Below are 18,856 nucleotides of genomic sequence, written 5' to 3' on the forward strand. Positions count from 1 at the left end.
AAAAGAAAAAGTTGCATGGACCACTAAGGCTAATTAAAACAAACTTAATAAATTAGGAGTATCAGTGAGAGGAGAAATGTACACTTTTCTCTACTTAGTTCGTATTCCAAACATTCGTAATGGAATCGAATCAGATATCATGCACAAGATTTCTATACAGTATACTAAATGAAAGGTACAAATCTCACTTACATGGAGTACTGTCATCCTCACTGGTAGACATCCAGTTTGGTACTGAAGAGCCCTAAGACAAGTGTCTCACAGCGAAACATCGATGTCTACCAGTGAGAATGACTGCTCCATGTAATTGAAATTTTCACCTTTCATTTAGTATATTGTGTATAAATCCTATGAATGATATCTGATTTAATTTCATAACGAATGTTTGGAATACTAACTGAGTAGAGAAAAGTGTTTTAATGTAATTTAATGTTCATATAGAAGTATTTTTCTTTCGTGTTTCAATATTTATATGGAAGTAAGTGTTTCAGTAGTGCTCTTTCTTCCAGTTTGTGTGAAAGTTATTACTTTGCATGATCTATATATCTACGAATATAGTTACTTCTTCTGAAATTGATTGTTTCCTTCCTTTCTTCAGAAAATTCCCACATTTTTCTGTATCAAGAGTTGTAATAGTGGGACGCCAAAAACTTTTTCACTAATAAATTGATATCGTTGGCTATAACAATAGTTTTTTGTATTCCGGAATGAAAGATTACGTAACTGGTATTGGTGATGGTACTACTATATTGTATGAATCCAAAAATTGGGTACAACTGAAAATAGAAGCACAAAATGACTTCCAACTGCTACGAAAATGGTTAGTTAGATAAATTGACACGGAATATTGATGCCACACAACTGGAATCTTCTGTTTCCTACATAAATCATTTACCAAAACTTGAAAACTTACCATTGATCCCACATTCACATTTCCATTTGTAATATCTGTTGAATGTTCGAGAGTTCATAGACCAATATTTTTTGAGGGAATCTACAAATATATAATCGTGTCAAGAAATCAGGTGGGTTTTTCAGGAACTATAGATTCCTTAATGAATTTTTGGATATAGAAAATCAAAAATTATCCATTCACGTTTGAACCACTCAATGTTGAACAAGTCCAAACATGTATTGTATATCTCTTCTTTTCTGGGCTATGAATCATTCAATTTCCAGCAGAGAAAGTCTTTTGTATCCTTCCATTCCATGACTCTAATCAATTGTTAGTTTATATATCATTTATTCGCAGGTTTTTGTGCAAATCATACTGTGTGTGAATGTTTTTATTTCGAACACAAACTCCACTAAAATTCTTGGTAGGTATTTAGCGTTTGTTTCACAAATCTTTGAGTTAGAACTAGTTACAGCACCCTTACTAGCAATGCAGTCAGCAGATTCGCAATCATTCAGATCAGTTTGACCAGAAATCTATACCAAATACAATCTGATGAGTCTACCTGTTGACAAGACTTTTTTTCATGGTTATTCACTACCAACCTGGACGTTGCTCAATGAGAGCCAATTGCAACAACATAAATCAGTTGCTATTCCAACTGATTTATGTGTGAGAATGTTTTTTGACAATCTCTCCATATGGAAATTGATGGCGTAGATTTTTACCCCAGACAAGTTTATATTTCTTTTCTGTGCCAGCACTGTGCCAAGAGTACTGTCAATAAAGTGAATACCTCTTCTCAAATATATCCCCACGTGAAGTATTGAAAATAATTATGTTAGTATCATTTTTTCCCTGTCCCTGCATTGCAGAATCAATTCGGGAGTGCGTAAGTTTCAGATTCCCATGTAGAGGATGCTAATAAATACGGCACCACCCGAAGAGTAGGCAGATCGATAATTCAGAATGTTATCACATTTCATAACTCTGTTTCTTCTGAAAATGTCTTCGAAACAACAATATACCTAGTTGTTGTCCAAACTGAATTTATTATAATCGCATTAGTTGATGAACTATCAAGAATAATCCTTTATGTTCATGCTATTCGAGAGATCTGACCTAACATACCACCCTTGTTCCATTCATCGATATTGTCTTCTCTGACAAAGAGGGTTTCCAGAAAATCCTACGATACTTTGCCTAAAACGCTCATGCATAAACCATTTGGATTACATATCACCAATGCTCATCGGTGTTTTCAGACAGATGCTTGAATAATATATCAGTTAGATTCGACCTTTCGTATTTTTGAGACTTTCAAATAATACCCAAACTCCTACTAGGTTTCGGATGATGATAATATGACGGGTGATTTCCTTATTGTAGTTCGGAAAAGATCAGAATATTCCAGTTTTTTCGGAAGTAATGTGTGGTATTCTACATCAGTGATGAAAGTTCCAGTTTCCACCTGCAGGATAACGTCCTAGGACTCATTCTCTTTGTTTGATTCGTACATGACCTCAACAACAGTGATCGTCAACATTGTACAGTGCAATTTGCCGACGATTCTTCGTTCACTCTAAAATCTTCAGATTATGAGGGATTGTCGAGTCAGGCCAATCAAGCAGTTGATATTATGCAAAAATATTGTTCTCAAAATGGTCTCATTCTGAACAGCTCAAAACTAATACAATCGTCTTTTCGCTACATGAGGATGATCGCAGTGTTCTGGTCGAAATAAATGGCAAGTCAGTACAACAAACCTCATCTGTAAAATTTTTAGGTTTGAACATTCATGCTCAATTCTCCTGGAACAAGCACATTGATTATATTTTGAGTAAAATGTCGAAGCATTGTTTTGTAATTCGTAATCTCTGAAATTTTGTTCCATTGATTATATTGAAGAGCTATTAGTATGCTCATATTCAATCTTTATTCAGTTATTGTCTGATCAATTTTGGTAACTGTACAAGAATAAACGAATTACTAATATCTCAAAAAAAGATAGTGAGAACAATGTGTTTCAAAAAATGTAGACTAATGATGACTAATGTAGGGAGCTGTTTACCGATTTGGATATTCTAACTATTATTTCACTATATATATATATATATATTCAACTGTTTTGTTTATGTCAAAACTCGTCTCGACAAATTTGAATCTAGAGATAATCTTCGGCTCGCCACAGGATATATGTTAAGATCTAACTATAATTTCATTGTTCCCCACCATAAATTAACGAAAGCATCAAACAGCCCTCTAATTATGCTCATCAAGTTATACAAAAAACTACCCATCTCTCTTGAACAGCTATCAAACCTGCATTCCTTAAGAAAAATATTAAAAAACTGTTACATAACAAAACATTTAATTCCACCAATGAATACTTCCTGGTTGATTTGGAAATATTGATAACTTGATTGCAACAGTTTAGACTGTACTATTTTCAATTGTGATATTTTTCAGTTTCATGTTTTTTCATACTTCTGTTTAATTTTTCCATGCTGTAGAGTCTCTGGAAATAAACTGATTTGATTTGATATACTTTTGAAATCATAGGGGCTATAAGTTTTTTGCTCATAAAAACAGTACAGAACTTTAGAGAGTGCTCCAGACCATTCCACAACATTCCAAAGCACTCTGGAATATAGAAGAGTATCCGAGAATATTCTGGAACATTTGGAAACATTCCATGTCATTGTGATGTGAAACATTCCAGAACAGTGTGGAAAGTTTTGGAGATGTCCATTGGCGAAGGTTACCCCCTATTGGGATCTGCTTTCCTCCATGGATTAGTTTGTTAGGTTAGGTCCAAAGTAAGTGGGTCTATTCGACCCTCCATCGCAACCCGCAAGGGTTTATTGTGGCCCACACCTATTCACACTGGATCAAATAAACCCAACTTATTTACGAAGCCGATTAGTTTGTATGGTGAGTGATCTTTCAAGTCAGATGATAAGAGTACGGCTCTGCCGAACTCTAAAAACCTGATTCGGTCCCCAGCGGGACAGGTACAAAGTATGTGCACTGCTGTTTCATTATTTCCTACACAGAGGCGACACACACTAACTTCCGACAGTCCAAGTCTCTGCATATGATGATTCAAATGTTAGTGACCTGTAAGAAGGCATGATAGACATCGTAGTTCATCCCTACTGTGGTCCAACAACTGTTTGGTATCAAGCTTCGAAGGGTTGATAAACACCTTGGAGTGTGCCAATCCTGGAAGATTCTGCCAGAAGTCCATAAATCTACTTGCCATTCAGGTGTTCAATCGTTGTTTGGCAAAGCCTAAAGCGATATCAATGATATGTTCTGATCCAGTGAAGCTGCTCGCAGCACGGTGCTTTGCAAGGGTTTGCATCAAGACCAAAATGGCCAGGAATCCAGACCAGAGACAATCTGTTAAGTCTTCCTATCGAGGAGAGTCGTTTTTGGCAATTTGCTACCAATTTAGACGTTGCTCGGTAGGAGCCAAGAGCTTTCAACTTCGCTTGACTATCCAAGAATATTTTCATTGACTTTTGTATGAGGTTGGAATCTGAAGGAAATATTTCCTTCAAGTGTTTCACAATTCCTTTCTGTTAATCTTCGGACACTTACTTTGGTCTTCTTTCAAGGCCACTTATGTTGTGGAGGGTCGGTATTCCTTTCTTGAATAGAATCAATGTACTGATTGTAACTTCGTAGTTTTCATCAACAGGCACAGTCGCTCTTATAAAGCATCGAAAGTTGCTGAGGTGTGTACAGTTTTCTGGTTCGTAACGGCGTTTCAAGCTTTTGAGAAGTAGCCTTTTCAATTCCAGCGACATGATTGTGCCGAGACATATTGGTGTCCACTTCAACTCCCAACAAACTTATCGAAGCAGAAAGCGGAATCGTCTGTCCTGACATTATGAATACGGTTCGGGGAAATTTTTGAAGAAAACCGATTCCTGGGTTTTTGTGGCATTGAATTAAGCCTGGTTACTTTCACCCAAATCACTTCTAGATCCTCATTAAGATATGCAACCTCCTGCTGCCGGTGAAGACGTTTCTACGTAGCCGATGTCCTTGATTTGTATAGTAATGCATCAATGTGATACACAAAATCTCTCATACCTCAAAAGTCAAATACTTGATTTCCTTTCGTGAAGTCGTGAATTCTGAGTAATATCTCAGTCACCTGATTTGAAACGTCTTTACAATTACGTCGTCGCCAATAACGTATTTCATTTTAAAAACTCTACTGAAGAAGCGAGGCGCATCAGAAAGACTCCCTCCCTACCCGTTGTTGATTCAACGGTTATTTCAGAGCAAAAACGTTTTCCTCCCAGTTTCCACCCAACAAACGGAGAGGTTCTGAATTTAAATCAAGATCAGCGGTCGGTCCCGAGCCTTAGCACTCTGCCAGAGTAAATTCAAATAAATCTGAGAGCTTCAATTAGACAGATTGCCCCGGACTGCTATATTTTCAGGTCTTCTGTTAGCAGATATTTCAAAACTAGCAGATACCGTTCTTGGAAATGTAAAAGGGTGGATCATTAACTCTCGTGAGATTCTGATAGTGGCAGAGGATTTATCGTCTGGATTATGTAGCTTTCAGACGATGAACTTGATGTACCTGGGAGGATTTTATGCCCATTTCTGAAGTTATTCGCCCTAATATTTCAGGAATTGTAATGGAGAATCACTGAAGTGGAAACATTATCAAAGAAAATTACTTTTACGAGCGCTTATGATTTCGGATCCTCTCCTCTTAATTTCTGCCTCCTTTTTGGTACGTTTTGATATACGTGGACTGTTTAAAAAATGAGGTGGGTGTTCCAATTTCGCGGGCTACGAATTCTGCCCCAAACATTCAGTGGCCAACGCTGTTGATGGTTCAGGCAACGAAAAAAATTGGGGTTGTTCGTTTCATGGGTTTCAACCCAACGGACGGAAAAAAAAGCCAACCTAAGAAGGCCAACCTAAGAAGGTCAACCCAAGTGGTCCAACCCAAGGCCAACCCAACGAACGAAAAAAAAGCCAACCTATGAAGGCCAACCTAAGAAGGTCAGCCCAAGTGGTCCAACCCAAGGCCAACCCAACGGACGAAAAAAAAGCCAACCTAAGGAGGTAAACCCAAGGAGGACAACCCAACCCAACCCAAAATCGGGAAAATTTTGGAAAACGGATTTTCCGGAAAAGCACTTTTTTCGACTAATTCAGCCACCAGGAATCCGTTGCGACTACTCTTATACTACTATACTACTTATATAATCATTACCAACACGCTTTTATCAGCTTTACCAGTATGTATGTATGTTTATTTGTTTGTTTGTTTGTTCGGTTGTAACTCTACTTTTCATTCCATATTTATTTCCGTTTAAATGCCCGGGATGTATAACTGACAGAATTATCGAACGTTATCGCTTGATCTATTCGCGGGCAGATGGCGCTGTTCGTAACCTTATTGATTCAATTCGAACTCACTTTACATGTTTCCTTCATTTGAAAATGAGGTGCGCCTGCTGCCTGGTAGCTGATTTTCAGGTTCCCACTCCAGAATCGGAAAATATCAATGGTCATTTTTCTGAAAAATATGCAGCTGATTGATCCCAAAGTTTAGATAAAATGAATATAGTTTGAAAAGAATAAAAAACACGATTTTATAGCATACGAAACTGAAAAATGAAAAATAAATATATTTTAAAACAAAAAACACGCTTCAAAAGAACATCGAACTGAAAACTTGAAAATATTTTTTCAAATAAGCTCAAAACAATAACGATCGGAAAATACCAGTTTTATCGTGAAAAAAGCGTGTGTAATTTGTTCCATATTTTTTGTATATCAAGCGAACACCGTAGATACTAATATCTACTAATATTTTTCGTTCGTTATTGTTTCAAGCTTGATTAAAAAAAAATAACTTTTCAGTTCGATGTTCTATAAAAGCGTGTTTTTGGGTTTTTTTTCAACTATATACATGTCGATTCACAGTTCCATTTTTATGAAAAGTCGCTTCACCAGAAAATAACACGAATTCGAAAAACTCATTTTCCTGATTGATCATTTCTAAGCCCCATCGGCAAAGTTGAACCCGTTTTTCAAAATCTCTTCGTCTGTTGTTTCAATTGCAAGTGGTAAGAATGAAATTTTCTTGCTCGTATCATTCGAGACACGCTGGGCTAAAAAAATATGAAATGGAATGACTTATTCATATACTGGGTGTTCCATTTGAAAAAATGTAACTTTGTTTGGCCACTGTCAGCTGAATCACCCAGTATGTGAGAAAATAATTTTGAAAGATAGCATTTATCGATATGACTGCGACAAAAAAATTGAGCACGTCGAAAAATTATTTTTCCTGATAGCAATGGACCGAGGGAATCTTGTTGACCGACCCTGAACATACAGAAATGTTCCGAATCATAGATTGATTAGTTTGGTAAGGTGCTCTGATAATAAATTCGATATCTCATTTAGAATTTTGCTGTTTAGTCCGTATATATCGGAACAGATGAGTTTTTTCAAGTTTCAGACTTTGTTCACGTCCCAATTAGGGCTTTCCATCAGGAACTCGTAAACCAAAACTGAATTTCAGACACATTCATTTTCCGTTTATTGTGAGGTGTCTTTTAGACAATATTCTGAATCAAACATTTATATTGGTAACTGAATCACATCTCATTAAATTTGCGTACTGTCGTTTCTCATGAATAATTTACAACTAACTCTCTGAGGCAATATCAATCGTATATTCACTGTGTTTTTCCACCACCTGTACCACGGCAAGAAATGGTCCTTCCCGATGAGATAAAGAGTCACCATATAACCCACGACTACAGCCACAAGAAACAAGCACACTCCAGTCTTAATCCACTTCTTCTGCACACCCAGTTTGTTCCCTTCCGAAACGAAGTGCTCCATCCCCACCACACTCGAAGCTATCAATCCAGACGTTACCAGAGTCAATAAAACGCCGATGAGCAAATCGGATCGAACGTGGCCCCGATTCCTCGGATGGCTTATCCAAAGCCTCAGACCTTCACACAGCTTGTATCTCTTGGTTTCTATCGAGCTGTAGCGGTACATGCACAATTCACAATAACTTCTGCTGGATTGATTTAGCCATCTCTCTAAGCAGGATAAATGGACGTATGCCAATGTTCCCTTGCAGTTGCACGGTGATATAAGGCCTTCGTTAACGGTGTTCGTGTGGCATATTCTGCATGCGATCGATGGAATGGACTGGACATTTCTCTGTTGTTTGAATAAGGATGCTTTCGAAACATAACTTTGGATGTCCCGTGTGCTTTCAACGGTTAATTTGTCGGGGCTCTGATCGGTTGTGATTTCATTTGACATTTTATACCTTCGGTCATTTTGACATTGACGACTTCGGAGGTTGTGGGAGGTTATAAAAACTGCTATACAGGGTTGGTGAGAAACACAGAGTTTGTTATCGGAAACGAACTGTAGAGCAGAACAACCGGGGAAAATGTTTTCGCAGAAGTCCAAAGGCACGTGGAGGCTGGATAAAAAAATCACTTCAGTTTTCATGACCAATTTCAAAGTTGTTTCTTGTATTTCTCAACGAAAGAGGCGTTGGAAAGTATACGGCTACAACCAAAGATAACAATCAATGAATAAATTACACATAAAATTGTTTCAATGAGTAGTATAGGGACTTTTTAGTCAGAATGTGGAGAAAAAACGTTCAGAGACGATTACCCTACCTAACCTGAGCTGAATTCCATTTAAACCTTATCTAAACCCTAATCATTGTTCTGAATTTAACCTTAATTCAACCTAACCTTATAACTTATCCATACTCGTTTCTTGATTCAGAGCAGGAAAACATTACCTGTGTCCAGTTGGAATGACCAGCTCTCCATTTGCAGAGGAAACCTATACGGTTTCCTTATTCTTTTCTTGATTTAGAGCAAGAAAGCAGTGGTAGTAGAGAAGTAGCTCTTGATTTGCAGAGACAGGGGGCAAGATAACAAACAATGAATACATTACACAAAACATTGTTTCTATGAGTAGTATAGGGTTTTTTTGTCAGAATGTGGAAACGAAAAACGTTGAGAGAAGATGACCTAACCTAACCTGAGCTGAATTTCATTTTAAACCTGATCTAAATCCTAATCATCCGTACAAACATTGTTCAGGATCGGTCACTGACTTAAATGCAACCTAAATTTAAAATAACATTATACCTAATCCGTACTCGTTTCTTGATTTAGAGCAGAAAAGAATCACCTAAGCCCAATTGGAATTACTAGCTCTTCATTCACAGAGGAAACCTATACGGTTTCCTTACTCTTTTCTTGATTTAGAGCAAAAAAGAATAAGTAGTAGAGTAGTAGCTCTTGATTTGCGGAGGTAAAGGGCAAGATAACAAACAATGAATAAAATACACAAAAAATTGTTTCAATGAGTAGTATAGGGTTTTTTGTCAGAATGTGGAAACGCAAAACGTTGAGAGAAGATAACCTTACCTAACCTGAGCTGAATTTCATTTTAAACCTGATCTAAACCCTAATCATCCCTACAAACATTGTTCAGAATCGGTCACTGACCTAAATGCAACCTGAACTAAACCTAACCTTATACCTAATCCGTACTCGTTTCTTGATTTAGAGCAGAAAAGAATCACCTAAGCCCACTTGGAATTACTGGCTCTTCATTCACAGAGGAAACCTATACGGTTTACTATTTTCTTGATCTAGAGCAAAAATACTATTTGTGTCCATTTGGAATGACTAGCTCTTGATTTGTAGAGGCAAGGGGCAAGTCGGTTGGGGATCTTTCATGAAAATTCAATTGAAACCTCTCATTCAAAATTCATTCACAGAAATTTCCAATTTTCAACACTGTCATTGTAGACCAACTCAGTAACACCAGAATAGAATACACCCCAAGCATACTAATACAACAAGGAATACAGTTTACTTGGGAGTATTACATCTCTAATGTATACAAAAGAATAAAGACAATACTCAATATTGAATTTCAATTATCAATGTTTCTAGAAATCTAAGTGTCCACGTTCTAAAATATTCTACATTTTTGAATGATTACTTCAATAGGGAAAGTAATAAAATACGGGGTGTCACCGTAGAGTTCAATTTATTCCTTTTGTTATGCATTTACTTGTTTCTATGCTTTTGATGGTTCTTGAACTTTCATTGTTTCTGGCGCTCATACTGTTGTATTATGCTATTTCCTGGCAGAACTATGATACAAAAAAATTGTTGTGAAAAGAACCTGTCGACTCTACGATTAGTTGAAATTTGGAATACGATTCTATACAACCCACTTTCAATTACTATCTATATTTACCTTGAACGTTGGAATTTATTTTATGATTGATTCTTGAAATTCCTCAACAAATCACCACTACGACCTCTTCCTATGGAGTCAAGCACAAAAAGACCCTTTCAAAATCTCGTCATCCACATATAGAATCGATTTCAGTTCAGGACCCAGACAATGTTACCAACTGTTTAATCCATCCATCGCGACTGCGACTGAAAACACTTGCCATCGATACTAAGTAGATACTGGAAGTAGATATCTCTGCCTGTACCTCATTGCTCATTCTACGTCGATCACTACGAAAAACAACTTCTTTATAGTATTTCCAATACCAATTGGAACAGCACAGAGAAGGAATTCCCGCCTCGACATAGGCGTCGGCATATTATTTTTCAATGGTAGTTTTTCAGTTACTTATTCTTACAATCATAGCGATTGATCACCTCATGAAAAAGTTATCTCAACTGAATTTTTCCACCATGGGTAATTTCCGAGTCGAAAACTCTAAAATACAATGAAAACACAAATAATCACACTGAATTCTCGTCAAACATATTTTTACAAAATAATAGAGGCCAACAAAGTTGCGAGAAAATAAAAATTCTTCTTCGCTATATTCGGATGAGGTGGAATCCTCATCGAGTTGAATAACGATCGTATTTATGGAACTTTCTACATAATATTCATTCTCTTCTTTCATAACGTGGGCCACACAGTTCTTCCACACATCACTATTACCAACTTCATTCACCACTCGCCTTATATTGTCAAGCACTACAGCATTCAAAGTCGGTGACTGATTACATTTCCGCAAGCTTTCATTCAATGTGGCCGAAACCATTTCAAATGGATTGAACACACAATAGTATGGAGGCAAACGAAGAGAATATGACCACGTGTTCCACACATCGAATCAATGATATACTTTTTTTTTAAATTACGTTGTTTTATGGCCGCCAGTAATACCTTATTCGTTGAAATCTTTTCGGGTATTTTCATGTCATGATTTCGCATGAAATCAACAATATCTGCTTTTTTGTGTTATTGTTTGGTACTGTAGTCAATAACCGAGAATAATACGGAGCGTTATCCATAACAATAACCGAGTTCAGAAGAATATTTGTGAAAAGCTGAACCAGGTTTCGAATAAAGCCGCAGTCATATCTTCGTGGTGATCAGCAGACGAATCTTTTATATTTTTGGCCGACAGAAGCAAAGCGTTAGGTACGAAACCACTTTCATTTCCGGCATGCAAAATTATAACACGTTTTCCCCTCGAAGAAGGTGTGTTCAAAGCTCAATACTTGGGTTCGTCCACCCAGCCATATTTGACAACATCATGGGTGTCAAATCAAGTTTCATCGAGGTATATTATATGTCTGCTGGATTCTCGGTAGCTTTTAATTCGCCTCAAATATTCTTGTCGAAGTTGAACAATACGTATCGATTCCATTTTGACCATCCGATTGTTCAATTTTTTATATTTTAAACTACAAGACAATAAGACACCTCGTAGAGTTTCTAAAGATTTGGAATTGTAATCGGAATAGTCGAGTAATTTATGCCAAAACATTTCCAAGGTTGGTACTTCATTTTTTTTGTATATACCATAAATTGTTCGCCGAATCACATCTTTCGTAGCACCATCAACGTTTGCGAATTTTTTATTCCTATGTTTTCGTTTCATTGCATGGTTAATGACATCCCCTATTTTAATGACTCGAAGAACTGTCGAACGAGATAGTTTCGTTAACTCGCATATTCTATTCAAGATATCATTCTGTGAAGTGTGACAGTTTTTCTTCTTCAAGCATTCATGAATATTTAAAATTACTCGCTAAACTTGAACATGTAAGTCCTTATTTTCACATTCCATACTTGTTCCATACTTGTTCCAAAAGGTCTCCAGAAAGCCATATTGATGAAAGTACCCAACACCACCCTACACCAAACTGATATTTTTGCACTCGACGCGCGTTTCGCTAACAAGGTTAGCATCTTCAGGAGAAGCAAATTGATACGGAATATAAAAATAAGGGTTAGCTGTTTATATACGTACAATTTTTTGATCCGATGTGGACTTTGTTTGTTGAATGATGATTATCTCAATTGATTTTTCGGTAATTAACTAGTGGAATTACTACCTACAGATTGATTTATCCGCTTTTTGATCTATTGTTGACAAATCAATTTGCAGGTAGTGGTTCCACTAGTTGATTACCGAAAAATCAATTAGAATAATCATCATTTAACGAACAAAGTTCACATCGGACCAAAATACTGTAGGTATATAAACAGCTAACCCTTGTCTTCAGATTCAGTATCAATTTGCTTCTCCTGAAGATGCTAACCTTGTTAGCGAAACGCGCGTCGAGTGCAAAAATATCAGTTTGGTATTAGTGTAATTGATCTCCAGAAAAAGTTTTCAAAAATCGGTTTGCAAAACCACTCACTACCTCACCTAACCCCACAAACACACGGCACTTATAAAGAAATATTGTGAAACGGGCAAAAAATTAGTATTCAGCCAGTCCAGCTAGCCGAGCCTCTATTCCTCAATTACATTTGATAGTACGTTTACTATCTGTTTGGGCGACTAGGGGCCACAAGCAAGAAATGTTTATGACTGTACTCTTATTTTTATTGCCGTTCCAATTGGGAATGGATAGACTATACTGAACACTATTTGTTGACATCTATTTTCACACCCAACTGTAAAATGAACAAAAATAATGGGAATGAACACTTTGAATAAGTGTAAGGTTACAATCTACAAGATAAAATTGACAAAATGGTTTGTTTGTGTTCAGATTGTCTCACAGTATAAAATGAAAAGTGTGAAAATGAAATATCACAGCCTAACCTCTCCCAAGCCACAATCCTCATCCTATTTTCACATTTGAAATATTCTCCTAGCAACCTAAATTGTGATTCAAAAACTCTCATGACTTTTTTAATTATTGTTTACATTTTTGAAAATCGGTCGTGAGCAAATTTTTTTCATTCGAATTAAGTTGTGAGGACAAAAAATGATCTGAAATGAACACCTAACCTAACATAAGCTGAATTTTAGTCGAACCGAACCCAACCTCCTAACCTAAACCCTATTCATCCCCAAAATTGCTCCAATTTGCTCCAAATTGAACACTGAGCTGAATTTAACTCATATCTAAGCTAACCCAAACCTCAATCCATCCAATTTTCATACTAAAATTTTTTCCTAGACTCAACATTTCACTTCGAAACTCGTTTGATTTTCTTCAATATAAGAACATAGGCTTTAACGGTCGAAGTCATAATTGAAGAAAACAGGATCCAAGCTGATAGGCTGTGAAAGAATTGAGCTTCTAACGTTTCGTCTACTACTGCGGCAGACTTATCAATGGTATGTGTGTTGACTTCAAAATATTCTTGTTCTTGTTCGTTCAATCACATGACTGGAGTAGAAATTTTTTTTCAAATGTGATGACGCTGAATCAATAGATATTCTTGTATGTTCAATTTTTTCAGTGAGAGATATCCTATACTTGTTGGGATGGTAATAAATATATGGAATACAATGCAGTTCATTTCTCAGTATTTTTGTTGGCAATTTCATGGCATTATTCACCCATTGTTTAGAATATATATGAACTCACAATGGGTAAATTTCAAATCCCGAGGATATTGTCCTTATTTTCCAACAAACAATTCAGAATTGTGTACCGAACAAACCCGAGAAACGAGTGGAAAGCTTTCCGTGAATGACAGCGGTCTAACAATTAATTCTACTTCAAATGACAAGTTCTCTTCGGTAATGTGTTCCGGAGCTTTTAGTCCCCTGCAATTCAAATAATATATAGTTACATATGAATCAGACGAGTGTCAGTTTGAAATATCTGTAATAATATTCATAGACTACTACACCAAAATTTATTCGAATATTCCCTCATTTGAAAACTTTTCGAGAAGTTGAAATTGCAGCATTTGTCTCAGGGGAAGCGTGTTTTGTGATACCTCGTTTGAGGCACCTCAATTATCTTTCCAACATCGTTTTATTTTTGGAAATCGGTTCAGCCTTTCCTGATTAGTAGATTTCCATTCTAGGTGTGCTGTTACGAACACGTAACAGCACACCTAGATATTGACAAAAGAGATTTTGTCGAAACGTTGGTGAAATTGAAGATAATATCACATACACATATCAAATACCCGAAAAACCAGTTCAGCATAGTCCTATCCGTGAGAACTTCAGATTTAACATATAAACAGTGTGACCCATTTTTAATGGAAACACCCCCCTGAAATTTGAAGTTGTAAATCGATTTTAATAATTTTTGTTTCAAATGTCAAATACTAAAAGGTCTACCTTGGGACAAAATTTGAAATGTTTATTAAAGTTTCAGGGCATACTACGATATTTTTTCTTAGTCGAAAATTGGGATTTTTTATTAGCGATTTTTTTATTGTAAAAATCACTACGCTACTGGATTCAGAGTGCCTCTGAATAGATGTGACAAAAATTTCATGAAAAAATATTCATCATTAACTAAGTTATGACAACTCAAAAATTCGAAAACTCACACAGCTAACAGTCACAATATATCATTTTTTTATGATTTCAACAATAAAGTGCCGCCAGATGGAAAAAAACAAATAGCGTAAATATTTTTAATGAAAATAACGGAATTACATTCAAACAATTCAAATAACAATGAAACAAAACATTTTAATGAACGTAACTAATAACTACATATTGAAATGTTTCGATTCAGTGCAACAATTAATTATAACTCATATTCTAGTAGCCTCTACTAATCCACCACGTATTTCGATACTTGTGTCGTAGCGCTTACGAATGTTTCTGATTAGGGTCCTTAGTTCTTGAGGGCTAATATCTGCACATAACTGTCGAATTCTTGCACAAAGTTCATGTCTATCTCTTGAGCGGTTTTTGTAAACCTTTTGTGTGAGAAGTCCCCAGAGAAAAAAGTCCAAAACTGTGAGGTCTGGAGATCTGGGTGGCCACTCTATAAACGGACTACCACGGCCTATCCATCGGTTTAGAAAATGTTCGTTAAGCCATTGCCTCACAGCTCTGGCATAATGAACTGAACACCCATCTAACTGGACAATTAAATTTGATCGTTCATTGATTGGCAGCTCGTGAATAGCATCCCAAAACTCTGTGTTTAAAAATTCTAGAAACCTTTGTGCATTAATGTTTTCCTCAAAAAAGAAAGGACCAATAATTCGTTCGTTCAATATCCCACACCAAACGTTAATTTTTTGGAAATACTGGCTTTCACAGTTTATTACCCAGTTAGGATTATCCGCTGCCCAATAGCGACAATTCTGTGATGACACTACTCCATTTGTAGTGAAAGTGGCTTCGTCGGTATATAAAATATTTTTTAGGAAATTTCTATTGTTTAAATATTTCCCTTGGGCCCATAAACAATATTCCAGGCGTCTTGCTTCGTCGCCTTCTTGAAGTGTGTGTAAAAATTTTGGCTTGAAAGGTATGATATTCTTCGTCTTGAGGCATCTCCGAATAGTTTCTTGTGGAATATTCAAATCTAAAGTGGCATTCCTTATAATGGCATTGGGATTATTTCCGAAATAATCTAAAATGATTTGATCATTCCTGTCATTCCTGTTTCGTCTTTGTACAGGATTACTTTTTAACATCATTTTTGATACTGCACCAGTTTCATTGAATATTTTATTTATTTTATTTACCGTACCGCAGCTAATACGAGGATGATCTGGATGTCTCTCATTAAATACTCTACAAACCTCTCTAGCACTTCTAACGTCATCTCCCGAACGGCGTACAATTTCAATTTTCTCTCTTTCGTTCAATCTTGCAGCCATGACACAAAATAATTCGAAGAACTGTAAGGTGAATATTGTTGACAATAGTACACTTAAATCTTTCACAAGGTCAAACTGTAATATTATTTCCATGGCAACTAAGATTCAAATTGAAATATCAGGTCTTAGTTTTAGTTAATTTACAACGGAATGTAATTCCGTTATTTTCATTAAAAATATTCACGCTATATTTTTTTTTTCATCTGGCGGCACTTTATTGTTGAAATCATAAAAAATATTCTCATGGCTATATCTGTTGCTATAGGGTGTTTTTTGTAACTGTTAGCTGTGTGGGTTTTCGAATTTTTGAGTTGTCATAACTTTGTAAATAATGAATATTTTTCCATGAAATTTTGGTCACACCTGTTTAGAGGCACTCTGAATCCAGTTGCGTAGTGATTTTTCCAATAAAAAAATCGCCAATAAAAAATCCCGATTTTCGACTAAGAAAAAATATCGTAGTATGCCCTGAAACTTTAATAAACATTCCAAATTTTCTCCAAGGATAGACATTTTAGTACTTGACATTTCAAAAAAAAATTATCAAAATCGGTTTACAACTTCAAATTTTAGGGCGGTGTTTCCATTAAAAATGGGTCACACTGTATATATATATATATATATATATATATATATATATATATATATATATATATATATATATATATATATATATATATATATATATATATATATATAGGAATAATACAATTGCATGGAGTGAACAAGTGATTGAGGATAAGTGCAAAGTATTCATTTCCTTGAAATCAAGAGATGAATAGGCAATAGAAAAGGAAAAATATATTCTATATATTCTAAAATTCTATAAAGAATACACAATTCAAATAATACAAAAAAGTTCAATGACACACATTGATTGTATTCCATTAGGGTTACTACAGTGGGTGGGAAAACATTTTCCTTTCATTTTCATTTATATATACCTTTAACTTTTTTTTGAAGTTCTGTTTACTTCTACATTTTTTATTTCTTCTGGTAGGGTATTATGCATTTTTATTGAAATATAAGAGTATGCTCTTTGAGTTTTGGATTTTGTAGCATGCGGTAGGATGTGTTTGTTACGGTTTCGAGTATTGTATTCATGGTTAGGATATCAGCTTTATGTTTTTGAAAGTGGTATTTCATATTCACACAAAGGTAAAATCATTGCCTGATATCCATGATTTTCATTTCGTTGTAGAAACTATCAGAGTTGCATCTACAGCTTTTCTGTAGCATTAATTTCAAGAACCGTCTCTGTATCACTTCTAATCGATTGGATTGGTTTTGAGCGCACCACCCCAGGCTTCAATACCAGACCGAATATGATTTTCTACGAGAGAGGAGTATATTATTTCATTTCTTCTAAGGGTAAGTAAGTGTTCAAATATATGAATTTATATAAAATGGTTTGGAGTTTGTTGGTCACATATTTTATATGATAAACACATTTAAGATGTGTGTCCAGATATATTACTGAGTATTTGGTTACAGTTGTAGTATTCAATTTCAATATTTTTCCATCTATATTCATTTCTAGGTGGGGAAAAGGAGGGATGCCAGATTTGTTGCAACTGAAAGGAAGAACTTGGGTTTATTCGAAGTTGACTGTCAACAGTTTGTTATCGAAGCATTCTTTAATAAATTTGAAATCTATTTCTGTAGTATTTTTCAATTTCTACCATGTTGGAGCTTGATAAAATACACCGGTATCATCAGCATATCCTACGATGTCCCCTTTACTAGCAACTGAGAACAGTTCATTCACATATAGGTTGAATAACAATGGACCCAGAACTGTTCCTTGCGGTATTCCATACTCAATGATTTTTGAGTTACTTGTTTTTAAATCAATGAATAAGCATAGACATGGAGTTCCTATTTCCAGAGCTTGGTGTATTTTTTCTGTGATGTATAGGTTAGCATCTACCATGGAGATTTGTTCTCTAAAGTCAAATTGTCTACAAGAAATGAGTTTAAATTCATTTGTGAAAGATAAGAGTCTGCTTTTCAATAATTTCTCGAATGTTTGATAGATTCGTTATCAGTGAAATGGGTCTATAATTGGTAACGAGGTTTCTGTCCCCACTTTTATGTATCGGGATGACGACTGATTTTTTGAGATAAGTTGGCCATATTTCCTCATCTAGACATCGATTCAAGTTCAGTTCAGGCTATAGCCAGAAAAACACGAAAAATAACTTCCACACATTATCATTATTCCTTCACATTTTGCGTTCGAATCCATTTGATCGCAAATTGTGAAAATTGAGGAACCTTTGGATTAAATGAGAAAAATTTCATCAATTTCGTTTCTATGACGAAACTTCTCAGTTCAACTCGATCAGTCAAGCCAAATTCCACCGCATACTGTTCATTTCCCTCTCAAGATTTATGGCCCGAGGTTTATCTGAATGGCACTTTCGTCCGTCCTTTCCAACAGCATCTGTCACTGAGCTTTGAAAGTATCCGTTTTCTGACAACGAAAAACACTTATCTCTCATGATGAATATTTAAAACGAATTTTTTAATTAAATATGAAGGGGTTCAAACGGGTCTTGCGAATTATCCGAGTTATCTTTCGCTAATTCACTCTACATTGCGTGTCAGTTGTCGCCCATTCATTTCGCCTACAAAGTGTTATCAGATATTACGTGTTCGGAGAGAGTTCCGCATCGAATATTATCATGAAATATTCATTATCTCCTGAGAAATTCTGCATGCTGGAACGTGTATCCAGACCGGAAATATCAGGCTCATTTTCAAGGTCACACAAGAACACTGACAAAGAAAATGGCATAAAACTTATCTGGC

General features: G+C 35.8%; 2 protein-coding genes across 2 annotated transcripts in view; one reads left to right on the top strand and one right to left on the bottom strand.

Moving 5' to 3' along the window:
- Nucleotides 1-18,856, top strand: part of LOC111503101 (zwei Ig domain protein zig-8) — a 296,655-nt gene that overhangs the window by 147,528 nt on the left and 130,271 nt on the right. The gene's annotated exons all lie outside the window — the stretch shown is intronic.
- On the bottom strand, nt 7,520-8,269 carry LOC111503100 (E3 ubiquitin-protein ligase MARCHF3). Its single transcript, XM_023157322.2, has one exon. The coding sequence runs from the start codon at nt 8,228-8,230 to the stop codon at nt 7,553-7,555; it is 678 nt and encodes a 225-aa protein (XP_023013090.1). The 5' UTR covers nt 8,231-8,269; the 3' UTR covers nt 7,520-7,552.

Source organism: Leptinotarsa decemlineata, unplaced genomic scaffold (genome assembly GCF_025532065.1).
Source record: "Leptinotarsa decemlineata unplaced genomic scaffold, Ldec_3_MD MMD2_tig00078422_RagTag_RagTag, whole genome shotgun sequence".
In the NCBI taxonomy this organism is placed as follows: domain Eukaryota; kingdom Metazoa; phylum Arthropoda; class Insecta; order Coleoptera; family Chrysomelidae; genus Leptinotarsa; species Leptinotarsa decemlineata.